This window comes from Phycodurus eques, chromosome 11 (genome assembly GCF_024500275.1).
Source record: "Phycodurus eques isolate BA_2022a chromosome 11, UOR_Pequ_1.1, whole genome shotgun sequence".
In the NCBI taxonomy this organism is placed as follows: Eukaryota; Metazoa; Chordata; class Actinopteri; order Syngnathiformes; family Syngnathidae; genus Phycodurus; species Phycodurus eques.
In genome coordinates this window covers 4,351,566-4,373,841 of record NC_084535.1, presented here as the reverse complement: position 1 = coordinate 4,373,841, position 22,276 = coordinate 4,351,566, and the positions used below count along the sequence as shown (strand labels likewise).

Genomic DNA, 22,276 nt, shown 5'->3' with positions numbered 1-22,276 from the left:
GCTGAGGTGTGTCCGAGGTGTCACGGCCTCGTCTGGGAGGTGACAGACAGCCCGTGTGTGAGCGTGTGACGGCCGAATAAGACTGCTAAGAAGTCTAGGGGACGTTCAGCGTGACCTTTCTTTTCTGTCGGGGTCCGTGGCCACTTTTTGAGCCTGACAGCAACTTTAAAAGGACCTCGACGTCAACAGCCTTTGACAGGTTTGTATTGAAAGTTGACCCCATGGGTGGTGGTCAGCTTGACTGTCTGTATTCGCTCTATAGAGTGGACATGTGTCAGGTCACAGTTGTGCATCTAATGAAGTTATTTTGGGTCATTGTTTGGTTCCAACTTTGTAGGAACCGTTTGGGTTGATTACCTTACTGTTTCCGGTGCACAAAGCTAAGTCAATAAAGGCATGCTTAGATGAGAATGGGGTCAAATGTACACCCAGCTAAAGACTGCTTATTTCAAACTATTATCAAAAGTTTGGCCGTCACTCATCATTGTCCAACTTTACACTGCACGACTAAGGATGCCCGACAAGACTTGAAATGGGCCCAGATTCAAAAATGAGTCAGCCGACTTAGAATTGTTCCTGTACGGTGTGTTTAACTCCACGCTATAAAAGTGAACCATACTGTACTACTCTGGCCAGTACCCCAAAGAAACTGCTGAATAGGCACCTATTAATGAAGATAATCCCGAAAAGAAAGAGGCACGAATGACACGTAGGGTTTGTCTACATTGAGTGCGGGATAATGGCTGCCACTTGTGGGCTTGTCCTGTTGGTTCGCGAGACTTGCGGAATGACAGACAATGCATTCATGGAGATCTGGTGTGTGTCCAGATGGTATATTTTGAATGCGACTCCACGTATATGGTCGGCCTCAGCAGCGGTGTCTGCGGTCAAAAGGTGAGGGGCGAACGGCAGGGCAGCGAGCAGCTTTAGGAGCGCAAAATCCAGCGGTGTAAACAAAACCCCAGCGTGTCGGCGTGACACGCGTCACCTCGGCGGCGACAGGGGAGCGGCAGCGCCGAGGCGCATCGTGTCCCAGAATCTCTTTGAAGCCGGCCGTCCCGGCAATTGTGCAGCTGCTGTGGAAGTATTCCCTTTCGTGCCCTTGGGTGTCGTCGCCGGGGAAGATACGGCGAGCTTTTGGCCAAACGCTTGCCGGGATTAGGCCCATTAGCAGAACAGGAGGGAGCGACAAGCGTTACTGCCTCGGTGTGCAAATGCTTAGAATGATTTGGATGGTTAAAAACATGTTGAAGGCATAATCAAGCGGGACGTCTTCCTCGCTTTTACTTCCTCTCCATCATTTTTCCCCCCCTCCCCACATTCTCCTTCTCAGTCATTACTGCGGCTGTGTTTGCCTTTCTGCTCCAGGCGTTGGGTAAATACCTCTGCTGGAGTGAGTTTTGCTTTTTTTCCCACCTTCTTCCCTCCATTAGCTCCTCTAATGACGTTTACACTTGTGCTTAGAAAAGCCTCCTCTCATCTCCGTGGCCGCCTCCCTCCCCGCCCGCTTTTCTTTGCTCACTCGGGCGGCAAGATCATGTTTAAAGGTGTTTGGACTTTGCACTTAGAATCCTCCTTTTGGATGAATTAGTCAAATTCACGAGGTAATCCTTTATTCGTGGGGAAATGTACACATTACAGCAGCAAAGATCAAAGGAAGAGTCAATAGTATGGGAAGTTAAGAGTGAAATGCTAATATCGTGTGAGCACACGATGCTATATCATCAATGGCCGGCGAAAAGCAAGAGTTTAATTACAAAGTAACTTTAAAAAAACAAATAAAAGTAAAGAAAAAAATATCAAGACACTGTATGAGTCAAATCTACATGAAAATAATGAATAAATAAATACGGTAAGTTAGACACATTTTTTTAAAATTATGTCTGTATTTGTTTTAGTGTTGTTTCTAAAACAATAATCACCCTATTATTGTTATTATATGTTATGTTATTATTTTTCATTTTTGTATGACATTTTTTATTCATTTTTAAATCGTTTTTTTTTGTTCTTGCGGGGCATCCATGTTGCAACCCTTTGTTTGGACAGTGACTATATGAAAATAATTAATTAATACATTAAACAGATGTTTAATGATTACTTCTTGGAAATAATACAGTCCTGGAAATAAAGACCTAGGATCTATTTTTAACTTTTTAACTCTGGAAAAAATATGTGGAGGACATAGCAGGACTAACTTTTGTACAAACAAATTTTTTTAAAATTATATATTAGCATTTGACTATAATAATCTGTCATGCTAATATCACAGTATTACGTTTTTCACAATGTATTAATTTGATTGTATTCTTAATTAAATATTGTTATTTATTTTACTCGATTCATTTTTTTAAATTTTTATTTTTTCTCTTCTTGTGTCTGATTCATTCTGAAGTTACAAACATGCTTCCTTGTCCAACACTGTTAATCCTCGTTGGGAAATGCAATATAAAGTTGACATTATATGAAGAAAAATTACAGTGATAATAATAAATTGCACTTATCGTACTTTTCAGGACATCAGTCAATTAAATGCAACATATTGATTAATAATAATTTATTTATTTATTTTTTTTTTTTTTTTTTTTTGCGTGGACAAACTATGTATGCAATTAATGGAATTGTCACGTTTTAAACGGGCCAAAGATGGCGTTAGTCCATTTTTAAAATTTTAATTTTATTTATTGAATTTTTTTTAACCGTCTGACCGAGTAAAACAAAACAATTTGGCCAACTAATAAGGGGGGGAAAAGCTCAGTTGTGACATCTGAACTCTTTACCCCTGCATGCCACTTGAAACTGGAATGTGACTACCCGTGAGTGACTGCGCTCTCTCACGCACGTATCCGCACTCACACTCACATTCGCGCAATTGCCCAGAGGCCACGACAGAGCAGCTTCCCTCTGCTGTTGATTGACATGTCATGTAAAACACACACGCAATACAGACTGACTGTACCCGCCACCTCTCCTGAGCGGTATTACCTTCGCCTCATTTTGTTCTAGCTGTCCATCACTTCGATTCTGAATGAGCTCCCGCGAGACTAAAAGGCTCTGGGCCCGCTGCCTGGCGCCACTTTGCCCTTCCTCCCGTCAAAACGGAGATACAAGGAAGCGCAGACTGTAAGCGTATACACTGCCGCCGGGCCTCACACGTGACGTCGTCCCCTCTGTTCTCAAACGGGGCGAATTTTGTGCCGCCTCAAGTGCTCGGCTAGCAACTGAAGTGAGCGAAGGAGCACTGGCAACAGCACAGAACTTGATTGGATCTTCGTAGTCCTGTTTACAACCCTTAGATGGTGTCATCTTCATTACAGTGAGTAGGTTTAGAAACTCCGACCAAGGCTTGACGGAGGCTTTCATTCAAACTGCGGTCGACTCTCTGAACCGGGTACCATCTTAATCTAAGCCACTGGTGTCAAACTCAAGGCCCGGGGACCAAATCTGGCCCGCCACGTCATTTTATCTGGCCCGCGAAAGCAAGTCAGGTGCAACTTCCATGATTCTTGCTAAAATCTGGACCAAAATTTCAAGCAATTTTTTTGGGTTACCAAAACCCTCTTTTACAGTAAGTTGAAGAATAGCTGAACAAACTATTATCCTTGAATTCTGGTTTCAAAACTACTTATCCATCAATTTGCTGTGTCTATGTAACAATATGAGGAAGCGATGAAACATTCATATGCTTTCCCTGCAGTCCTTTAAGCGTCGGAGCATGAGTTTCCGACTGTCATCAAATATGAAAACTCGTCTTGTTCATCTGTGCACTCGGAATGCTAATGCTGTCGTCCTGATCTGTGCTCAAAACTCAAGAACGGCACAGAGGCACATAGACACATAACAACAGCCTTCATGACTTGATTTGTACTTAAAGTGATGGAAAATGTCTTGCTTTACGGTCTACCGTTAGTTTTAGGTTGTGTTTGAGAAAGAATTCGTAGGATGTCAGACCCAAGTGCTTCTCTCATTCCAGACTTTCCTCTCGCCCGCACTGCAGCTCCACGTGTATGGAAGCCTGAGTGCAGACCCCGAGGTAATCACCAAATCACCTTTGCAAATTATTCATTCCACAAAAACCCATTTCACTTATCTCACACATCTCTTGTCTTAATTTCCGCTGCTTGGCGCTTCTTAAAAGCCAGATAACCTCTTGGCATTGTGTCTTTTTTCACTTTTAACAAAATCGTTGCTGCAGTTGAGCATGTCCGGTAGTCGTTTCCCATCCTGACTTCAAATATGTGCCATCATAATGTCCACCCTCCAAGAATACGGGGAACATCTAAGACTAAAGTCCAATCAAGAAGGCCTTCATGTCGTCTTTAATTAACCCTGTGAGATCTCAAATATTTACTGTGACTGTGACTTCTGTCGCGCGCACTGACGCACATTCAAACATTTGCGACCTCCCCGAGGGGGAGCGTCAATAAAGAGCACCGAAGACGACGCAGACGCCAGACAAGGTCGTCTTTTCTTTTGAGAGAGGAGTCATATTTCCCCACTCCCCAACCAAACCTCCTTTCCTTTGATGTTGAAGCTTCTCGACAATGTAAAGACAGTGTACGCACACACACACACACACACACACACACACCACCCCCCTTCGCTTACATGCAAGCTCTGTATACTGCCTGCACACCCTCGCAGTGCTCTGCAGGGGTCGGGGGGGATGAACAGGTAGACCTCAGCAACCCCAGCCAGAAACTGGTGGCAACGCTCCAAAACTTATGCACTCTGTCAGTGTGTGTGTGTGTGGGTGTGTGTGTGTGGTTTAACTGTATATTGTAGTGCATGTAGAGTGTGTTTGTGCACAAATGACATTTTCTGTAACCTTGCACCACTTTGAATATGTTTTAGTAACATTCACTGAAGTACAGTCTCCCCTCGCCATATCGCGGTTCACTTTCTGCAAGTCTCACTGTATTGCACAATTTCAAACTTGTCCCCAGTGCTCCCCCCGGTTCCGCTACCTCTCAATATGGGTCTGGAACGTAACCCCCTCGATAAACAAGGGCTCCCTGTAATATTCTATCGTTTTAATTTGGGTCATGTGAAACTGGAATTCTAATCACAGCATAAAGTGTATTTATGAAGAAAGGCAGCAAAACTGCAAGAACACCACAGAACATTATGGACCGGCAGTCTTTTGGAACACGTTGAAACAAATTTAGGATTTGTCTTAAGACTCCACACTTTCATTAATTTGCGAGACTGTTTACTTCTTCAGTTGGTGCAGCTGTTTTGGTTAACAACAGACTTTAAATGGGCTCATCAGTCATGTCTTTAACGTCCGTGTGTGAACAATAAATACCATCTATGAACTGAGACAGTTACACTTCTTTTACACAACTGAGGGAAAAATAGATTTTTTTTTAAGTGAATTAAGTTGAGTTAATCGGGACGGGGTGTCTATTAGTGGGACGATGTCTATTTGAGGAAATACGGTATCTTAATTGCAAATGAGCAAGGCGCATTTATACTAAAATGGAGTAAACCAAATTAACCGACTATCAATCTTAAACCGAATTACAAACACAACAGCAAGAGCCTCAAACTTTTTCTTTTTCTTTTTTTTTTCTTTTTTTTTTACCAGGTGTGAAATAACTAAACGAAAGTTACTGTATCTGACAGCAGTTCCCCCAACCCCTCCAAAATGGCTGATGCCCTCTTAAAAAGTTGTTTAGTAGCAGGACAGACGAATCCTCTTATGTCGCTAAACTCGTTCCACCGTCTCCGCGCCATGCTAGCCGCAGCGTTTCCATGGCACCTGACATTATCCCTACATATTTTTTTGTTGGGACTTGTAGTTTGGGGGTTTTGAGCGGCAAAATGAGATTTTCCACACACTCCCACACCAGGAGGAGGAGATAAGAGCGACTCCACAGAGGAAATAAGAAAGCGAGGCCGACACAGCAATATAACTGCTTTACCTTTGACTCCGTGTGCATGTGTGTTTTCAATATTTTACGCACAAAATATAGAGTGTTATTTTTATACACTTTTACAAAGCAATATTACAGCGTCTGAAGACTGCAGGGTTTAAGACGCAAAAAAACAACAACAACAACAAAAATGATTGCACTGCAAATTATGGGTGATGACATTATAGCGCAGGACACACACATACAGATAATATCAGGCCTAATTTGAGCCAGGTTTCCCCCCCATCCAGTCAAAGTCAACAAAGGCCCCATTATCGTCCCCCCATATATGTCTCTGAAGTTTATCCTGAGCGATTATCCTGTGATGTGGAGTGTATTAAGAGGGATTTTTTTAATTTAATTTTTTCCCTAAGCGATCATTATTTTGTGTTTTGCAGTATACTTATTGCTGTTATGGCCTTACATTTGGAAAAGGAGGGCCGCAGCTGCTGATGCATTTTTTTTTCACCACCATTTACAGTATGTAACTCTGGGAGAACAGTAAAACACATAAACACAATGAACACACTCATGCAGTACCTGCTGTCGGCCACAGCTCGTGCCCAGATTCTCACACACAACCGCACTAAGCCCGGCCTCTTAAAGGCACATGCACACACTGTGACCACAATGTGTACAGTATTTGTTATACGCTATGCTTACAAATTGCTTTTTTTGTTTTGTGTTCGTTTGAAGTTATTTATTTTTTTTAAATATATATATATATATTAGCGTGTGGCAAGGGTAAAACCCAAAAATGTATTTTCTCTTTATCGTGGCTATTCGCCTTTTACAGGTGGGTTTTGAACGTAAACTTGAGTTAACTGTAAATGATGTTTGTGATCATAAAATTAGGATTATTCGCCGTAGGCGTAGGGCATTCTTGTTACTGAACGGCATGAAGGTAACAGACAAGCCGACACAGACCCGAGAACTCGTGCTGACATTGAGAGGCGGTTATGGGCGGGGTACGCCCACGCCCCAATCGTTCACGTGTCACCGGTGTGCAGTGACGGACACGCACTTGAGGGATGACAGTTCGCACAAAGCGGGCAACATTCCACACATCTGTGTGTGAAAGCACCACAACAATAACCGCAGGTCACCTTTTTCCGCGTACATGAACTCCACCAAGGAGGATTTTTATCAGCTTGTGTAAGACAAATGCTGTTTCTACAGTATTATAGGGAGGGATACCTGTAGTTCCATATGAAACCAGGACACATTTGGGTCAGTCATGAAGCCTAAGAATAAGAATTTTTATTGTCATTAGAGATGCACATAATTAATTGGTCTTAAAAGTTTGGTCAATTGTCTCAACTTGATTGTGGATCAGGACCATCAAATCCCTGCAAAGACAAATGTCTAATAAGTTTGACACACCACAAAGAGTGTTGTTAACAGCGCTACCAAATTTGAATGGTTCAAAAAAATCATCTAGTACATAAAATGAGGCTTCAAAATCATGGAATATGAAGCCGTCTCTGCTCTCAGACTTTGTGGGTGTGTCCACTGAATGGACTGAAACCACGCCCCCTCATCTGTCAACTGTCAATGAAATGCCTCTACAGCAATCTGGAAAAATGAATGCTACTTCATCTAGCATCTTTCTTATGCCGACACATAACTACGTTTGAGCTGGGGAAATATAGCCGTTTATAGCCTTCAGTAGCTGGAATATATCCCATGAGGTCATCACAGAGCTTTTCCAAGCCGGGTCAACGAGGCACTCATAAGTGGCCAGGCCAGCGCAAAGTTCTGGTCCACATCCTGCCTATTACATTGGACTTAAAAAAACTGAGAAAATGTACCTTGCTCATCTCCCTTCTCTCTGTAATGTGCGTGCACTCAGGCCAACAACAGGACGCTCTAAAGCGCCAACAGCAGGAGACTATTTGAAGGGAAGATGCATTTTCGGGATGTAGGCATACCTAGCTAGCTAACTGCACGCCGCAATTGTCCTAATGCGAACGAAAGCCCTGAAGTTCTTACGCATTGGGATAGTTGTGACTCATGCCAGATGTTTTAGCAGTTTTAGCCACGCCCCTGCAAAAAATCAAGAAAACTGAAATGAGTTTTAACGCTATATCTCCACAATCGAGTACTGCATAGTTCGCAGTCTTTGCTCGTTTTCAGCAATTATCTTTATGTATATGTACAGTATCATGTATTTAGAAACTAATCACTGAATACACTTTAACATTTAATAATAATGCCTTTGCTAGCTTTGGACGGACGGTTGGAAAATACTAAAACTGGGCTTGGTTATCAGTATGTGGGTATCCCGTTTTGATGAGCTTACCAGTAACTACTGTAAGTCTAAACATAACCTGTTGCTTGGTGGACGTATGCAAACAGGTGGAGCAATTAGTGTACTTTGTAGCCCAAAAAAAATTTTGTATCCAGTTTTTTTTAAGGGAGGAAGAAACTAAATCCTTACTGAAACCATGCAACTTGTGACAGTTAGAATGTAAATAAACGTTTGAGTGGTCATCAGTCACGCCATCCATGTTTCTGGTGTGTTTGCCAGCATGCTTGACCGTTTGACTCTTTTTGTCGTTCTATGATGTGAGCACGTGGAGATACTCATCTGCGTGCTTGTCTCATATGCTCTTTCTCTTCTTTTTCAGACTGGGCAGAGTCGGGTTACGCCGGTCCGTCAGATGGCGTTCTGCTTGGCTGAGCTACACTTGTGGTCCACCAAGAGCTCCCTCCAAGTCCAAGGTACTAATCACCGAGTTCAGTCTCTGCCACTCGGCGGTTCTCGTCGCCGGCGCTCCGCTCGGCTCGGCGCCTCGCTCTGCCTCCGCATGTCATCGCTCACTTTGTTTGCTCTCCGTCGGACATTAACAGCGGCGCAGTCGGTCAACACCCAGTCAGCGCTGCTCGCTGTCGCCTTCTTTGTCGTCACTTGAAATTCTCGTATTGCTTTCACAGGGTTCAATTGTTCGTCGCCGATGTTCTTAATTGTTTAGCGTGACCGCAGGCAACTTGACGAGGGTGAAAAATGTGCTTGTTGTGAAGCGCTCACAAACACACACACACTGACATTTGTAAGAGATGTTACCATATACTTGTTGAAATTTGTCCAAGTTTCTCCACCTGGTGCAAAATTTACAGTGTTAGAAAATAGTCGCTATTAGCCTTCGTCCGATTGACACAAAATCCAGCACCCGTATTCGTCACGACTGGATGCATAAAAGTCAATGAAGATGCTATGCTGTGAAACACACAGGTAGTCTTCTGTTTAGTTTGTCAAGGATTTTGGCCATTTGTAAAAATAATCGCCGAAATGCAAACGCCACACGGGCGGGGCCGGGATTTGAACCTCGGTCCCCAGAACTGCGAGGCAGATGTGCTAACCAGTCGACTAGATCTGCAACATTAATTTTAGTTTTTTTTTTTTTTTCACAAAATTTACAAGGACACACCTCAGCAGTCAAACATATTCCATTGCAGAAGTTTGTGCATTTTCTGATTTGGTTGGGTTTCAGATGAATTTCCCCCCATATGAAATAACCAAATTGTAAATGTCATGTACGGTAAATCAAAAAAATTACATATACAATGGTACCTTGACTTATGAGTTTTTCAAGATACGAGCCATCACTCCCGATTTCTTTGTCGAGTTGTGAACAATGATTTGAGTTACTAGCGCTAAATGGTGGCAGCAACCTTTACAACAAGCAGGAGATAGTGAACAATTCTGCATTCTTCACTTGAGTTACAAATTGTGTATTTAATCAAACGCATAACTTACGAAAGTCCGCTAGCTTAATGCTAAAACACAATACAAAGTGCCATGGGCGGGCTAACGACACTAGCATCCATTTTGCAGTAGTTATAACCCTTTAAGTAACGGATATATAAACACAAACTGCACAACAACACATGTACAGATTAGATAACAGAACTCACAGCCGTATCTTCTTCATCCTCTGCGAAAAATGCAAACTATTACTTCAACTAACTGAGCCGCTGAGTTGTGAAACTCTTCGTGTATTATGTACATCTGTATTATACCTCCCCCTGGTGGCCGAGGCGCACACACAACGTCAATGGCCACAGAGGCATTAACTCAAGATGCACAAACTGTTTAAGTCTTTACAATACATTAAATAATGTTATTACTGTGTAGTTTTATAAAGTACAATACTAGAGTGCTATTTTGTTTTTAAAACATGTTATAAAAACGTTTGTTGACGGTTTTTGTGGTGCTGGAAGGGATTGATTGCATTTCGATTTGTTACAAGATTTATTAGTCCCTTGTCAAGTTTATAGTTCTCAGTGCTATTTTCCTTTGGTTTACTTTCACCAAAATACATGCAAAAAAAAAAAAAACACTGTCTTGACTGGTCATCATGAAAAGTGTAAGCCACAAGTCAATGAGTCTCAGGTCAAGGGTTTTTATTCAGCTGGTTGGCACATGCATGATGGTTTGTGCTACTATTAAAGTTTCAAACATGATTACACGTGACAATGAGTGAGAGCACATTTCCCTCAGTCCACATGGACATCTTACTTTGCTCATAAGCATAATAAACAGACGATAGTGGCCGTACGTTTGGCATTTTTTCCACTTTCTGCGCTCGCCACCTATCTGTCCATCTCCTCCCAACGCTCCGCTTCTCCATTTTCTTGTTTTCTTTCCCTTCCGTTCCATCTTTCACAGTCTGCTGGACTCAAGGTGAAGATAGTGTCTTTTTTTTCCGCAGGCCTGACGACATGTGAATGTGACTCCACGTGTGTATCCTGGCTGACACGGCCTTATGTTTTTTTGTTTCGTTTTTTTTTGTGTTTTTTTATTTTTTTATTTTTTATTTTTTTTACCTTCTATCTTGCAAAAACATGCCGGGATAAATCTTAGCAAAGAAGCATGCTCGCTGAGTCGTGACGCACCGTTCTGTCAGCGGATACGTCCGCCTTAACAAACAACAATAAAATAAAAATTTTAACATCCGCACGTGCCCACAATGCCGATGTAAATATAATTGATAGGCAAAAGGTTTTATGCCTGGCAGCAAAAAAAAAAAGTATTGCTTAGTTCTGAGTTCTGAATAATGCTAAGACTTGTAAATTGACAAAATATTTTAGCTTTGAGCGAGAAATTCATTTCAACTTTATTTATGCAAGAGCAGCTCAATACAACACATCCATGCCTTTTTCTTACTGAGCATCTACACGGTCTGTTATGATGATCACACATTTATTTTATTTTTTTTCGTCACAAATTAAAAAGGTTAAATATGACCATCATTTACTCATTACTTAAAATGTAATTTTTGTAGCACTCCACTTGGTCATGTCGTAAAAATGTAGGCTGCGCTGTTGCATGTTTATCATTTTGCCCAAGTTCAAAAACTAGTTTTTGATGCATGAATTTTCAGGTACAATATACAGTACAAAGTACTCAATCATTATGTGCGTGTGTGTGTGTGTGTGTGTGTGTGTGTGTGTGCGTGCGTGTGTATGTCTGTATGTGGCAGGTGGGCAAATTTGGATCAAAATCCCCATGTTTCAGAATGAGTGATTTATGTGTGAATGTCCAGGTACAGTATACAAGGTGAACTGTGCATGTGCACGCGTGCGTCCTGTTGTATTCGCGTGACCTCAGCCTCAGCAGCAAGAGTGGCGGCGTGATAAAGAAATGATGTGTTGTGCTAATCTTGACTTTTGAGGCCTGCTGGAATAACACAGAGCAGAAAAAAATGCTCACCTCAGCAATTTGGGTATCAGCGTGTGGTTATGTGTGTTTGTCAGCTCACGTGTATGTGTGTGTTTAATTTTAATGTCTACGTGTCAATTAGAGTGTCTCAGATGGGCGAAGATGGGCACACCTGTCTTTATTAAACCCCTCCCCCCCCCCATCCAACCGTTTCCATTCCGGCTTGGACCCCCTCAACCCAGACGGCCCCCCTCCCCCGCCTCCCTCCAGTGGTCTTATCTAAAGCGCGGTGCTGGCAGACGGGACAGGCCAGTGGCTGATAGCGATTGTTTATCCCACGGTGCAAAAATTGCTGATTTGTCTTGTTTGTTTTTTTTTTCCCTGACAGTGCGATGCTCATCTCTCTCTTTCTTTCTCCTTCCCTGTTTCCCCCTCCCTCTCTCGCCCCGCAGACACAGATATTGGCACATATCAGTACTACGATAAAGCAGAGCCAGGTAAATAGTGTTTATATTGCTTCTGTGTTTGCGTTTCAGATAAGTTGTATTTGTGTGCATGTAAGATGCAAACACACACACATCTTATATGCTCTTATTTTTTTGTTGTTGTTGTCTTTGATCATTCTTGTGCACACAGAGGCTGTGTTAGTATGTGGGATTTACATGCTAAACCATGTGCACAGGTTGTTATTATTATGATGAGGCCGGCCCTGCGTTGCCGCTGTTGACCCGGGGTCCTGCCATAAAGCGATAGGAGAACTAAACTGTTGACTTTCTCCTAGATCGTATAGCAAGAGGCCCTCCTCCTGTGTCGGCTGGCCATGTATTGCCTCAGGCCGGGAGGCTTCGCTGAAGTCCTAGACGGCCCCTTTTTTTTTTTTATGTCATACGAGCTGTGTGGTTATTACATCTTTACTAACATCACTCATTGCTTCGTTGTTTGTTTTTAATGTGTCACGCACTAAAAATATCTGGAAAGAAAGTACTTGAAATTCTCAACTTGAAATGTTATTTTTTCAAGGTATATAGAGTGCTTGAATTTTACAGGACGTACTAATGTGGCATTTCTGTGTCTTACTTTATGAGTAAAATATGCTGTGTTTCTTCGAACTGTCAACAGAATAAAACACCTCGCGCAAAGATATGAACCAAAAAAAAGAGTTTTAATTGAAATGATGTATAGATGACATTGGTTTTGGCGATAAAAGATTTAACTGCTTAGCCCATTCGGAACTCAGTTGTCAACCAAAACAGCAGCACCAAACGGTGGGTTAAACTAGTAAGCAGTAGTTAAACAAGTAATATTGTTTAATATTATTTAAAAATGCATTTGGTCTTTCACAACAAAAATGTAATAAAATAATGTTGCCTCAGTTGGTGTCTCACAAAATATAAATGCTGCCCCTTAATAGTAAGTGTAATTATCTCAGTTCATAAAGGCTATTGACATTAAAGAGTTAACTGCCGAGTCCATTTGTAACGTCATTGCAAACCAAAACAGCAGCACATGCTGATGCTCCTAAACAGTCTCTCGCATTAAATATCGTTTGGAGATTCACTGTGGAATGAACCACTAAAAATGTTTTTTTTTTTTTTAAAAAAAGCTGTTGTTCTTGCAGAACAAATTGTTTACCGTTACGTTTCGTCAAATGGTGTTTCAATTAATCACTTGAAAAAAAATAAAAGCCTGCCTTAAATAGAAGCCCTCCTATTTGCCCCCCCCCCAAAAAAAAGTCTACCTCCTCACACATGTAAACAGTCTGAAACAGATGAAATGTAGTGTGGACACTTCCGAGACTGCGAGAGACGCCTCCCATGTGGTAATTTAATAGGAAATTCAATTTAATTAAACTTGAACATTTGGGGGCCGACCCCAGCGTTATGAAACATCCTACTCAGCGCATCGTTTTTTTCTATCGCCTCACTAATAGCTCTTAAACTTTTGAAATAGAGTTTGGGAAGATTATGTAACCACATTCGTTTGCATTTATGAAGTATTAAAGGCTTTTGTTTCTAGTCGGAGGAGTAATCTTTTTAGTGTACTAAATTAGCGATTGAACATGTTTTTGGGCTCATGTTGTGTTGATGTTCGTGGGCAACAGTATATGATAGCAATATAACGTATAATACAAAATTGAACAATGCCGTGTTTGATAACGAGATTGCATTTAGCTTTTACTTCCTGAAAAGTAGCGTAGTCGTTTTGGAGATGCGCTAATTCCGCCCCACAGCGCTGATCTAAATATGTAATTTACTATATAGCTGTGGGGGCGGTGGGGGCATCTAGTCACTCTTATTACTGTACAAGAATGTGTTGCCAGTGGGACGTCAATAATTTGCCATACATTAAATATTAATTATTTTCATAAAAACATTTAAAAAATGTATTAGTATGAATCAGTGGAGGGACATTTGTATGGATTGAGCCTTACTCCCTTTCCCTTCCTGCCCCGCCTTTCTCTCCATTTCCATGTTTTATTTTTAGTCTCTTTTCACTGAGGTGTTTTCTTTCTTTCTCTCATCTGAATAGCTGCCTTCTTCTCTCCCTCCAATCTTCAGTGGAGGAACGATGCTCGGCCTCCAAATCCTTTCATTTAGGGGATTACTAAAGTGTGGCTTGATATCACAGTGCAGGGAGGAGGAGGAGGAGGAGGAGGAGGAGGAGGAGGAGGAAGAGTCGGCGCCCAAACATACCACAGCATTTCCACACGGGATTGTAACGATAGCCATTGCCGACACGAGATTATGTCCGATTTTCGGAGGATTCAGTAATGATTAGTTTGTTTGTTAGTAGAATTACACTTAAACCACTTGAAGTATTTCCACTTAGGCAAGAATCACCTCGAAGAATTGTCCAATCTTGGTGCAGATCAGGAATTGTTTTCTCTTTTTCAGGGTGTCCGCAGAGCCTTTAAAAGTTTTAAATTCGATTTTCCAATCTTATCTTTAAAAATGACACTTAAACCTGAAATCGCTCTTTAAAGTTCTTTCAAAAATGATCAATTCATGTTTAGTGCGTTTCCTATATTTTCATCGAGATAAATAGTTTATGTTGATAAATGCTGCAATCTGCAACCAGTTTAAAAAAATAAATAAAAAAATATTATTTTTTACACAATATCATGAATATTAATGGGAATATTCTGGCATAATGTCTCCATCTCTTTGCGGTTTTAAAATATGATCAAATATTTTTTCAAAATTACTATTAATCCTTGAATCACTCTTGAAAGTCTAAAAAATGCCCCAAAATAATAATCTGTGTTAATATTTCCTGTATTTTTAATGTGGACAAGTTAGATTTAGGTAGTTAGCAGCAATCTACCACCACTGTAAAGAGGGTTTCATACTTATTTTATAGGAAACATCATGAATATTAACACAGAATTCGAATTTGATGAAGGAGTTTAATTGTTTTATCAAAAAGGACTAAAAAGTCTTAAATTTAGCATCTTTAAACCTGCAGAACGTTGCGAAATATTATAGTATATTTAGATGTAATATAAAAAAACTAACTCATTTTAAATGGACACCACTGAACCGATACTGGACAGTGTTGTATTTACTGTTGTGTTTGTGTATTTGATAGACAAGAACCTCATGCCCACTAGAGGGAGACCCAGGCTCATTGGAGCGCCTCGGGGGTCCCCCCGCAGCCAAATAGCCCACCAGCAGCACTCCCCTCACACCCACCCAGACCTTGCCTTGAGCAGGTGCCCGTGTCTGGGCCTGTCTGACTCACCCCCAACCTCCCCATCCCCTTATCTGATTAATACTACTTATCCAGGAGGTGTTCCAACTGGACGGCCCACCATCTTGCTGACTGCGACCCGGCCAAGAGGCGCCGTCGTGGGCTGCGCTTTGCCAAAACGGCCCCTTGGATTCATAGTGGCGTTTGAGCTCTAGTGTTGAGACTGAATGAATGAATCTCCTTTTTAAGGGCTTCGACATGTCCGAAAACTCCCCAATTTGTGCAAATGTGTATTCTGCTAGAAATGTACGTATTTCGTGGGTCTGCAACATGCCCCCCCTACCCCCGCGCCCCCCAAACACTCACTCAGTAGCATCCCCTGGAAACTTAGAAAAAGTCAGTCCCGGACGCTAGTTTGACTGATCAGCGCAAAATTGAGTGGACATGTCTTTAATAACAGGACGCACGAAAAAGTCTCAAGGGACCATGCCTGAAATGGAACAGGATGTCAGCCATTTTGGGGCAAAATCCACGGCTGGAAAGTTAGCAAACAAATTAACGCTTGACACCAATTTCACCAATAAACATGAACTTGGGTGGACATGCCTATCATAATAGGACGCACGAAAAAGTGCGAGTCCCAAGACCCGTACCCCAAAGTGAACAGGGATTTTGGTTTGAAGAGGCCATTTTGGGCGAATTCCAGAATTCCTACTTGGACAAAAATCCTACGTTTGAGTTCGCACAAACGAGCCCCAGTCTGAATCATTTTAGGCCGATAGCAGCCAATAACTTTGACAAACTCATGCGTTTGATCATTTTGAGGATTCACCGGGAAAACCTCTGTTCCCAACTTTAATTTTCTTTTTTTTGTTTTGTTTCCCCTCACACGCAGCCAATCGCCAGGAGCATCACTATTTCAACGAGAAAGTCCACTTCACTGAAGGTACAGCAAATGTGATTTGATGTAATTTTTTTCAAGCTCTATATGTGTGCAATTATTAGCGTCTTGGGCAAATGACTTCCTTTTCTTCTCACCCTCCCACTCACCCAGTAGCGGAATACAAACACCCTTATCAGGAGACGAACACTCATCCCCTTCCCTGAACCCACCACACCCTCCCTTATTGAATTTACATACTGTTTACCTCCTCCTCACACCCATTCTTCATGGAAAACCTTCATTTTTATTTTGCAGATATTGCACCTCATTAAAAACAACAGTCCCTCTTTTCCCCCCGCTGTTCCCGCCGTTGAAGCCGAGGTCGTTTATACGCGTCCGCCGGCAGATGTTCAAATTCAATTATGTGTTCTGTTTCCTCTCGCCGCTTGGCCACCAGAGATGGAGAAACCAACATGAAGGAGGCCTTTTGCGCACGTGGCGATACGCGCCGCGCCGAGCGAGAGGTTGCGTCGGGGAGATAACTTGAGTGCGCCACAATTAAGTGCGCGCTTCTCCTCGAGGACCCGTTTTTGAAAGGCCGTTTGGCTACTCCGGGCTGAAAGTGGCCGACTTAACGCTTCCGCTCGCTGCTCTGGGGACCACGCTGCAGTAATGGAAAACCACTTTATTGTAGGATTGTGCTTTAAAACTTTGCATTTGCAGATAAACATACTCTTAATTGCGCTGATTTTGTTGACAATCGTGCAAGAGACATAATAATTGAACAATGCATTTGTAATGTAAACATACATTGTTCTCTTTCTTGCAAGGAATAAGTGAGAAAACCTTGTGTAGTGCATTCGATGCATTCGGCCTGTACAATTATCTAGCGAGGAATGAGTGGGAGAAGACCTTTTTATGCTGCACGCCATATGCATATTTTAAAAAAATTTTTTACACACACAAGGCAGCGATCTGGGGAAAAAGCTGGCTTAGATGATCGATAGCTCCACCGTTTCATTAGTGCTCTTAGTTATTCTCGTTTTCCAGAACATAATTAGCATCACTTCCGTCTTTCCTCTGCACGCTTGCGTTGTCACCACCTTTTATTCAGCACGTTGACCCCCTGTCACACTCAACCTAAATAACGTCTCGATTTTGTTCGCATTCTTCCCCCTTTTTTCCTTCGCTCTCTCTCTCTCTCTCTCTTTCTCTCGCTCTCTCTCCAGTTTCTACTTGTTAAAAAGTCCAAGTCACATGATCTCCGGCATCGTTTTGTCTCCTAGCTCGAGGCTACTCGTGGACCCCCGCCAACCGCCGTCCGGAGAGGCTCCGCGATTCGCTGAAGGAGCTGGAGGTGCCCGCCTCTGCCGTTCAATCCCCTCGCCCCACCAACCCCCCACGCCCCCCCCGCCGGCCGCCGTCTTCCTCCCTCTGGGGATTTTCCGAGTTTTCCCTTTCCGAAACGCTTGATTGATTAACAAATAGGGGCATTCTCTCAGTGCGCTACCTCTGCCCCTCACTCTCGCCGTCATTCTCGTTTGTTCTCTTGCCTCCCCGCTCCTCTCTCATCACCTCTCTTTTGGTCCAGCTCTGTCATCGAGGGGGATATTTGAGGGGATCAGGGGACCCGCTGGCTGCCCCCTCATCCCTTCCCCTTCCTCCCTCCTTCTCTTCCTCCTCCTTTTCCTTCCTCTCCCCTCATTCAATCCACCCCAACAGCCCTCACCCCTGTACTTGGGGCACTAGTACAGACCTGGCTTTGTTTGCTGGAACCTGTCTGTAGTGACACACACACACACACACACACACACCGCTCACTCCTAACCATTGTCTGAAACCAGAAACACCCAACTTACCCCCACGCCCCATCCCTCTCCTCCTCCGTCCTTCTCTCCACCCATCCAATCACCCCAGTAGGGTTTGGAATGTGGCAGGATTGACTGACGTTACACACACTCACACACGAAAGTAGTCCGCGCAAGCCGCAGAACCTGCGTTGGCGAGTGTCCGCTTATGCGTACCGCCTGCACAATGAACGTAAGTAGGTTTTGCAAATGTGAATTCCAAGTTCAACTGTTGAAATACACTCATTGAGACCCTTTTCCCGAGCACAATCACGCAAAACTTAGTTAGGCCTCCTGGAAAGTTGGCTTTGAGATGAAACGGGAAGAACGCAATTTTGATTTAAAGAAGTCAGTTTTGGCAAATGCACTCACTAATCGACATGAAATTGGTTCTATCACAACAAAAACGTACGTAAAAGTTTCAGGGACCCATGCCCAAAATTATACCAGAAGTCCGCTATTTTGGTTTGAAGCAGCCATTTACTGCTTGTATAGCTTTTGGGAACTCCATCTTGGGAATTTGCGGAAAGATCAGACATGGGATGGTTGACAGATGGGCAAGTCTAAATTGTACTGTGGAATTATACTCCACAGTCTCCACTTTGGTCCATTTCCGAGCGCCTCATTCTCCTCTGGAATGAAATGTGCCCCCTTACAGAAGTAAATATGAAGGCCCCCATTTCCCCACTGTTGTATTGCCTGCACTGTAGCGTCATTAGTGTATTTGAATGAATCTCTTTTTCTTCCTGTTCATCTTGCGATCGATAAGAGAAGAAGAGAGCGATGTCACGTGGTTTGTTGTGACCCATTTTCTTTCGGACATCGACTGATTGTGACCCGTTTGTCATCTATTGTCCATCTTTCACACTCATTCAGGAACTGTTGCAGACCAACACCTGCGTTCACACCAGATGGAGGAACACACACTGTTGCCAGGTACACACACACACACACACACACACACACTTGTTTCAGCCTGATGGCACCGTAGCGCCCTGGTTGTCCCGGAGCAGGCCACAAATTTGTAGCGTCACTGCAGTTTGCTTGATGTGCTTCTTTCTCGTTCTCCCCAGTGTGTATTCCCCCTCTAACGTGTCTGGTTTGTGTTTTTCTTGTGCGTCTGCGTGTAGCTTCTACTCAGCAGCGGCATACTGGTGACCTTGACCCTCAGCGGACCCCAACTCGAGCAAGTGTGCATCGACCGAGCGTTAGTGGGACGACTGCCCGGTGACGCCGTGACTGATGGTCAGTGAGGGAAACATATTACGACAACAGCGCTTGCCTTTGTCTTTTATAATTACAGAACCTCGATTCGGAAATTTACAATGTCGCGCAGATGCCTCTAAAGCGGTGCAATTTGGAGTTCAACCAACATTTTCACTTCCCGCGAAACGTTAGCCCAGTGAGCTAAGGCTTAAACTTTTGCCTTTAAAAGCCACATTTGATTTTTCAAAAGGACAGATGGGCAAAATATGTACAATATTTTATTTTAATGATAAAATAATCATGAATGCTATTTTTGCTAAGTACCACCTAAAAAAAAAAAAAGTACCACCATAATGACCAACATTAATGATGATGATGAGATGATCCATCCAAGCTTCATTTTAATATGTTCGCTTGTACACTATTGCATGTTTTAAATGTTGTAAATTGTATTTTAAATTCAGTGATTCCAACGCGTACCACTAGAGAGAGCCCGCATATCACGCCAGTTGTACTTTTACCACACTTTGAGAATCACTGCTTAAATAATTAATTTGTTATAATTAAATCAACTATAAATAGCGCAGAGTGAAAAAACAAGGATGAGTTATTCTTGATGATTAAAAATTTTACATACTTGTATGTTTGAATGCTTTTTATTTTTACCATCTACGAATGACCTGGCCTTTTTCAAAATCAAATGTGACACCTTGAGCACAAACGTTTGCCCACCCCTAACCCTTAGTACCTTATTGTTAAGTGTGCGGTGTCCATTTTGACTCAAGTTACTAAATACGGTCCCTATAAAGCACTATGACATCACTTCGCACTGTACTACTACTTTAAGACTTTATTTAAAAGTGTTGCAATGATTGCGCCTGACACAGATACACACTTTTAAACACGTCCTTTTATTACCACACACACACGCACAGTCTCACACACACATTACAGGTGCCACAGGTGAGCAAGCCGACTCTGCTCGCTAATTGCGGGCAAATCCTTTTGTGTTGTGTGTCCAGGGGCCTTCCCTTAAGAGCATCCATCAGTGTTTTTCCTCCATTGCGTGTTCCTCCAGGGGGTCCCGCCTCTCTCCCCTCAACCTTTACCTTACCTCCCCCCACGACTCCCCTCCCTCGCCGCACGCCCTCGCTCAGCAGAGAATAAGCGGCGGGCCAAATCTGCTAATTATTTCTTTCTTTCTGTATCAATTATTTGTTCATAACATGGCCTCAGTGCTTGGTCTCAAGACACTCGATAAAGCCCCACCAGTACACACACACACACACACACACACACGGAGTACATATGTAATGAAAGCTTTCTTTTACAAAGACCAACAACAGTTTGCCGCATGTTCACTCACATTAAAGAAAGACGTAAAACACACACGTAAAGTACACACGCACTCGGGGCCCACAGGTACGCATACGGCCAGCCGTCTCCCGCTGTGCTCCATTCAAAGCCTCCGAGGCGCTAATTATTAGCGTAATGGTTGTATGAGCGAGGGCGGATGAGTACGAGGGGGGATTTGCGTGGGTGTGTAGCACGTTAGAAGCACTCCTCACATCTGTCACTGGTTAAATTAGTCCGCTTAGGTAATCAGAGGAGGAAGACTCCGGAGTACACTTGCCACGCGCAATTAAGACACATTTCACAGTTGTGTGATTATGTGTGTTCCACTTGAATACATTGCAAAAAATAAGATGTAATTTGTTTTCAAAAAGATATGAAAAATATTGTGAGAATAAAGTTAAAAGAACTTAATACAGGAATGATTTATTTAATTTTTTTCTCCCCCCAAAGAGGACTTGGGACCAGCATCTTTTCTCCTTAGCCCAGCACAGACGCTTCAGACGTTGTTTTTGGTTCAGGAGTGGCTCGACATACGGATTTCTACAGCCGTAGCCAACGTCCTGCAGCCGTCTGTATGCGGTAGTTCTTGATGCGCTGACACCAGCCCCAGTCCACTCCTTATGAAGCTCCCCCAGATTTCTGAATCGCCGTTGCGCGACGATCCTCTTAAGGCTGCGGTCATCCCTGTCACCTTTTCCGGCCACATTTTCCCCTTGCTCTCAACACTGTTAATGTACTTTGCTCGAGCGCTTTGTGAGCATCCATCTTCTTTTGCCATTTCTTTTTGAGACCTTTTCTCCTAGCGGAGGGTGTCAATGATGGTCTTTTGCACAACCGTCATGTCAGCAATCTTCCCCATGATTCTGAAGCCGACTAAGCCGGACTGAGACCATTTAAAGGCTGAGGAAAACCTCAGCAGGCGTTTTGCGTTATAAGATGACAAGATTGGGACACAGGGAGTCTACACTGGTTTCGGTATTTTTTTCAAGAAATAAAAGACATCATATTATGAGAATAGTTGTATTGTTTTGAGAGGGGGAAAAAACATGAAAAAATGAAGTCGCTTTTTTTAAACATTGAAATTAAGTAATATTTTTCTTGAGGAAAAAAGATTTAATACGAGAATAATATCATAGTTTTCAAAAGATATGTGAAATAAAGTAATATTTTGAAATGGAGATACATATGTAATATGAGAATAAATTTGCCTTCTTTCAAAAAGGGATAATAAAATGAGAATAAAGCTGTCTTTATTTCAAGTACAAAAGATGAATTATGAGAATAATTTAGTATTATATCATGAAGACATACTATTACGAGAATAAAGTTGTATTTTTCTTCAAGTAAAAATAATGCAATAATATGAGGAAAAAAAGTTTAATATTTCCAAGAAAAAAGACATGAGAATGAAGTTGTATTTTTTTCAGAAAAAGTTGTATTATTTTCAAAAAAGACATATTTTGAGAATAGTCCTTTTTTTTAGATCAAAATCTTTTTTTTCCATCTAAAATAAAGAAAAGACTTTATATTATGAGTCATATTTTTCAAGAAATAATGATGTAATATGAGAATAAAGTTATATTTTTTTCGTTACTTATTTTTAAAATGTGTAAGAAAATGATAAAAAGTCGTAATATTACAAGAATAGTCATATTTAATAGTCTGAGAGTTATATGTTTTTGAAAAAATAAAGAATGTGTTATAATTAGAAAAA

General features: G+C 42.2%; 1 protein-coding gene across 2 annotated transcripts in view; it reads left to right on the top strand.

Annotated features, from left to right (window-relative positions):
- Nucleotides 1-22,276, top strand: part of wdpcp (WD repeat containing planar cell polarity effector) — a 67,664-nt gene that overhangs the window by 6,827 nt on the left and 38,561 nt on the right. Inside the window, exons 3-9 of one of the 2 annotated variants that reach the window (XM_061690916.1) lie at nucleotides 3,971-4,030; nucleotides 8,546-8,639; nucleotides 12,033-12,077; nucleotides 16,166-16,216; nucleotides 17,440-17,510; nucleotides 18,877-18,936; nucleotides 19,131-19,245. In XM_061690916.1, coding sequence (XP_061546900.1) covers nucleotides 8,579-8,639; nucleotides 12,033-12,077; nucleotides 16,166-16,216; nucleotides 17,440-17,510; nucleotides 18,877-18,936; nucleotides 19,131-19,245 — 403 coding nt within the window. In that variant the 5' untranslated portion in view covers nucleotides 3,971-4,030; nucleotides 8,546-8,578. The remainder of the gene's footprint in view (nucleotides 1-3,970; nucleotides 4,031-8,545; nucleotides 8,640-12,032; nucleotides 12,078-16,165; nucleotides 16,217-17,439; nucleotides 17,511-18,876; nucleotides 18,937-19,130; nucleotides 19,246-22,276) is intronic. The other variant, XM_061690917.1, reaches the window with a different exon arrangement.